Source organism: Muntiacus reevesi, chromosome 3 (assembly GCF_963930625.1).
Source record: "Muntiacus reevesi chromosome 3, mMunRee1.1, whole genome shotgun sequence".
Lineage (NCBI taxonomy): Eukaryota > Metazoa > Chordata > Mammalia > Artiodactyla > Cervidae > Muntiacus > Muntiacus reevesi.
This window is the reverse complement of record NC_089251.1, coordinates 19,483,967-19,489,458: the sequence shown is the minus strand read 5'-3', so window position 1 is coordinate 19,489,458 and position 5,492 is coordinate 19,483,967. Positions and strand designations below refer to the sequence as shown.

The 5,492-nt window shown below is 51.5% G+C and overlaps 1 protein-coding gene across 1 annotated transcript; it reads right to left on the bottom strand.

Moving 5' to 3' along the window:
• Positions 1–5,213, bottom strand: C3H2orf50 (chromosome 3 C2orf50 homolog). The gene is made up of 3 exons (XM_065927400.1): positions 4,972–5,213; positions 2,910–2,949; positions 1–192 (listed from the first exon to the last, which is right to left on the bottom strand). Exons 1-3 carry the CDS (start codon positions 5,211–5,213, stop codon positions 1–3), a joined length of 474 nt encoding a protein of 157 aa, XP_065783472.1.
• Between the last annotated feature and the right edge of the window lie 279 nt (positions 5,214–5,492).

The following is a 5,492-nucleotide window of genomic DNA, read 5'->3' as shown; positions in this document are numbered from 1 at the left end:
CTAGATGGGCTGCAGCTCCTCTTCCAGCTTCTTCTTCCGGGCTCCTTCCACGAAGAAGAAGTCAAGGCCAATGAGGGTTTTCCCCAGAGGAGTTTCCACCCGGCTGCCCACGGCCCGGTTTGTGGAACTGGGGACAGTGTCAGAGAAGCGAGGCACGTAGTCTGGCAGCTTCACGGGCTCCTTCTTGTTACCCTGAGGACAGGGGGACAGTGAGGGTCATCTGCTGGGGGAAAGACAACTGGAGAGGCCTGAGTGGGGAGAAAGGGACGGGGGCAGGTGACCTCTGCAGGAAGCTTCCTCTGGGGGCCTGACCTCAGGCCCCGCTCTGGGTCCAAACTCAACTCTCCCGCCCAGACAGACGCCCTCTTCATCCTTCTCACCCCCAGGGCTGCCTACCCAGTGGCTTCCCTTCCCAGACCCCTTCACTGGGTTGCTTGACCAGCAATGGCCGAGGGAGGGACCACAGTTAGCTCTTTCTCCATCGTCCTGGCTGGAGACGCTGCCCCATTCATGGTGGGAGCACCATGGGGGTGGTTTTATTTGTTCGGTCAATTTTTACTTTAAGTCTAACACACACATTACATTTACATTTAAAGTCACTCAGTCACGTCCAGCTCTTTGCAATCCCGTGGACTATACAGTCCATGGACTTGTCCAGGCCAGAATACTGGAGTGGGTAAGACTTTCCCTTCTCCAGGAGATCTTCCCAACCCAGGGATCGAACCCAGGTGTCCTGCATTGTAGGTGGATTCTTTACCGTCTGAGGCACAAGGGAAGCCCAAGAATACCTGAGTGAGTAGCCTATCCCTTCTCTAGCAGATCTTCCCAACCAAGGAATCGAACTGGGGTCTCCTGCATTGCCAGTGGATTCTTTACAAACTGAGCTATCAGGGAAGCCAAAAATCTGACACTTGTAGTCTGTTTCCTCCTGCTGCTTAAGAGAGAGGTAAAAAATGTCTGACGCTTGCAGCCTGTTTCCTCAATTTGGAGACCCCTAGCCCTCCTGCCTGTTACCCTCTCATCCCCCCCTTTTCTTTTAAGAGAATTATGTTGTCTCACCAATTTAGGGACGGTGCCCCTTATCAGCTCGGAAGCAGTTACGGACTGAAAACAACACCCCTTACCCTGGGCAACACACACACACAAGTCCCCAAGTCCCAGCTCAACCCAGCCCCCCAACTCCCCCATCCCGCCCACCCCCTGACCGGGAAACAGAGCCCCACCTGCCTCAGACACCCACGTTTAACCCCTCAGTCACTGTCTCCACCTCCAAGGGGACCTGGTCTTGACCTCTTAACACCAGCAACTAGCTTGCCTGGTTCTGAACTTTACCGTAAAGGGATCCTGTCTCTGCCCTCTGGCCCCCCTCTCTCACTACGTGATGTGAGACTCCCCCGTGTTCCCGTGTGTGGCTGCGGCTGCTTCGTTCTCCATGTTATACGGTTTTCCATGGTGTGGTTGTGTGAATACTCTATGGGTCACTTATCTATTCTGCCAGGGGGGCATTTGGGCTCGTTTCCAGTTTGGGAGTTCTTAGGATGGGGTGCTGCCCTGAACACGCTGCCTGGTGCCTTCCGTAAACTGATGGATGCGTTGAGTAAATATCTGGATTATGACTAATCTGTTAAGCCTTCCCTGTCCTTGTTTTTGGTTAACTTTGTGTTGCTCTGTGTCAAATCGAAGTGACAGGACCAGTTTTTAAGAAACAGGATCCCGGCTCTCACCTGGGAAAGTCTGTGTGGAGGTGGACCCACGGTGTGGGCTTTCTGGGCCGGGCACCGGTCCCAGGGGTCAGGTTGCTGATACACAGCCCTGGGCAGGGAGAGACTCTTCAGCCTGGGAGCCCAGATCAGGGGCTCAGGGTGGGAATTCAGAGCCTGTGAACTAAATCTTCTATCTCAGGACAGACAGCAGCCCCACAAGGCTAGTCTTACAGATGTCAAACCCTCTTTAAAACCCACAGGGGCCGTGCCAGTGTGGCCACTGCCTTGGTTGGCTGGTTACACTGTTCAGTTTCCAGTTTGGTTCTCTGACCATGCTCTTAATAGCCAGATCATTCTTCATTTGCTCATTGCTCTAACATTAACTGAGCATGAAATAGTTATTGGCTGCTGGCAGGTAAAGAATAGCTGGGGGTATGTGTTCAGCAATGAAGCCATCTTTGCCTTTCTCTGAGGGAGCACATGTCCAGGTAAGCTTGCTCATTGCACGATGGACCCAAGTAATGGGTGAGATGTGTTGGGGAGTGAAGAATATGGTGATCTGGCCAAGTTTGCCAGGAAGGAGCCTCTTGGGTGGGGCCTTGAAGGATAAATAGGAGGCCATTAGGCTAATGAAGTGGGAAGGGCATAAAAGAGTGTGTCACTCCGGTCCGTGTGGAGTGAGCAAGGATGGGGAGGAGGCAGGGCTGGACCATGGGAAGTGTTGCAAACTGTCCTTGAAAATGCAGATTTATGGATTTTAAACCAGGGAGAGAGAGAGAGTTTTGCAGTTTAGAAAAGTCACTCTGGTAGCCATGTGAAGGATGGATTGGAGCTGGTGATATTAGATGCAGGGAATTTGTTTACAAGTGTGTTCACTCAGACTCATCCTCTATGTGGGGCCAACCTCACCTCACTCTATCTTGCTGACACCGTCGGACTGGGAAAAATATGTCAGCAGTTGGCACCTACCAATTCCAGTGAGTTCATCTCACTGCAGTCAAGGAACACTGGGGAAAATTCATTTCTAAATGCTCTACAGAAGTATTTTCTTTCCCATCAAATCCAGAGTTTCAGGAAACAAGGTTGCATTTTATTCATCTCTGTACATTCCAGCATCTAGCACCCAGCAGGTCCTCAGTAAACATGAGATGAATGAATAAACACTCCAAGTGCAAGCATATCAGACGGGAACATGGTTTGTCTTACCATGGGGTCATAGTCTTTCAGGAAGCTCCAGTTCTGAGCCCTGGAAAGGAAAACATGATGACAGTGTGATCCTACCTGTGACGTTTTTACCATCATTTTAACAGGGTCACTCAGATGGTAAAGAATCTGCCTGCAACGCAGGAGGTCTGGGTTTGATCCCTGGGTCAGGATGATCCCCTGGAGGAGGAAATGGCAACCCACTCCAGTATTCTTGCCTGGAGAATCCCATGGACGGAGGAGCCTGATGGGTCACAGTCCATGGAGTTGCAGAGTCAGACACGACAACATGACTAACACTTTCACTCCATTTCAAGGGAATAAGTTGCTACCACAAATGCATGTATTACATCATGGAGGAACTACAATCATTAAGTGGAACAAACTCCAAGGATCAACATTTCAATAGAGAGGAAAGTCTGAATGCAGAGGGTGTGGCAGGTAGATCAGGAAACCGGAAGCCATCTCATCTCTTGTCCCGTGCCTCTGCCTGGGCAGGGTCGAGGGTGGAGGGGGTCGGTCTGCCAGTCTTTTTTTTTTTTTTTTAAGCTTTTATGGAATTTTATTTTCAAATTGGAGAAAATAAATGTAGTTTTAAACAAAGCAGTTTTACATATAAGTTTATTTTTTTTAATTTATTTATTTTTATTTTTTTATTTTTTTTTGCAGTGGGTTTTGTCATACATTGATATGAATCAGCCATAGAGGTCTGCCAGTCTTTTGTGAAGAAAGGCCAGCTTTCATTTCCGCAAAGCTTGGTAACCTTCCAGGGCATGTGTCAGAGGAAGGTGGGTGGTGGTGGGGAAGTGATACTGAGAAAAATTGCGTTATCTGTGCTGGCAGTTTCATTTTCATTCTATTTTTAAAAAGTCAAGACTTTTTAAATTCTTTTTAAATTAATTCTCCAAGACTTAGAAGAAAAAAAGAGGTTTCTTTGCCCCAATCCACACAGACCACAAACACATGACCTAGAGTCACGGCACCAGGGGGACCCTGTCTTTGTAAATGTCCCCTGTACCCCAACACACACACATACACACACACTCCATCTCTCTGACTCCAATCTATTTGTCAGCAATTCTAATTCTACCACCAAAATCTCCCTTGAATTCTTCCACTGGTCCCCAGCTCAGACACCCTGCTGTTGCCGGTTTCTTAAACGTCACTTTGCCCTGTCCCCCGCCCCCGCATTTTGAGGTGTTTCAGGCACAGCAGCCAGACTGGTCATTTAAACTGTAAACTCGGTCCAGTTAAGACCCTCCAGGGTGTCCCATGACATGCGAAAAAAAGTTATTGGAACTTGGGTAACTGCCCGGCTGCCTCTTCCTACTCCCCACCCTGAGGCTCTTATCCCCTTCCTGACCACCCCAGCCACACGCATGGTCTTTATGTTGTTGCTTTTTTTAATACATCAAACTCTTCCATGGCCCTTCTCATACTGGGGTCTCAGCCGGAAATCCACTTCCCCCTCCTTGAGCTCCTAGAAAAGCAAGACACCCCTCTGCTGCATCGGTCCCCTCCTGACACCAGCTGCACATTTCTCTTGCCTGTGACTCTGTTGCTTTTTGGCTGCCTTGTCCTGAGAGTGAGGACTCCATGGAGATGGGCCTGGGCCTGTCTTGTCCCCACTGGTGGCCTGCACGGCGGTGGCTCTTCTAGGGACTTCTGGACTGAATGATGCTTGAAGGGATGCCCTTTGTCAGGTCAGAGGGCTGGCGCCTCCTCCGAGGCTGCTGCTACATCTTTCTGACCTCCCCCTGCTCCCACCCTCTCAGTTCATCATTTTGAGCTCCAGTTGGAAGGATTATTGCAAAGGGAAGTCGGGCTTCCAGGATGCACGTGGTGGGGATGCACATCCCACCTACCTGGCCCTACTCTGGGGGCCCATGCTAAGCTCCCTCTCCTCCCCTGGTCCAGGCTCTCGCTCCTTGGCCCAAGCGCTTTTCTATCAATGCTCTTCTCCTGGCTTACTCCCTCTCACCCCAGGTCTCCCCTTCTCTGGAAGCTTCCTAGACCCTCAGCTAGGCTGGGAGGCCCTGGGGAGGGTACAGGGCAGGACACTCACCAGCGCTGCTGGCTCCTCTTCTCGGCCTCCAGCAGCTCCCTCCACAGCTGGTCCCGCTGCACACCATCAGCCCCCAGGGCTGACCGCTTGGCCTTCGGGGCCTGGGGGCCACCGATGGGACTCCTGCCCACCACAGGGCCTCCTGGGGCAGTGGACGGGACTGAGGCCGGAGGCCTGGTTGAAGGCAGTGGGTACCCAGCTGACGTAATTCTCTGGAGTCCAGGGGTGGGGCGGCTTCCCATGGGTGCAAGTGTGTAAGAGTGCGTGTGTGTGTGTTTAAGAGAGAGAGAGAGAGAGAGAGAGAGAGAGAGAGAGACTCCTGCCTGAGCTCAGAGAGCTTTCCCGCATTTACACCAGGAGAGCTGTGCAGGGGTTCTCCTCTATGGCCCCCCGGATCCTGAGCTCAGAGGGGCTGATGGGGACCAGGCCCTCCAGGCTGCAGAGAGCATTGGAGCCCAGTCGTGTCTGAGCTTCTGTCTGTGTTGACTGTTGCCCTGGGAACGGCCAGCTCCCTAGTGTGC

Excerpts from the sequence above, each read along its gene's own strand:
- C3H2orf50 (XM_065927400.1), bottom strand. The coding sequence starts at position 5,213 with ATGGGAAGCCGCCCCACCCCTGGACTCCAGAGAATTACGTCAGCTGGG. Across the intron at positions 2,950-4,971 it reads AAGAGGAGCCAGCAGCGCTG|GGCTCAGAACTGGAGCTTCC; the intron begins GTGAGTGTCCTG and ends TTTCCTTTCCAG. Across the intron at positions 193-2,909 it reads TGAAAGACTATGACCCCATG|GGTAACAAGAAGGAGCCCGT; the intron begins GTAAGACAAACC and ends CCCTGTCCTCAG.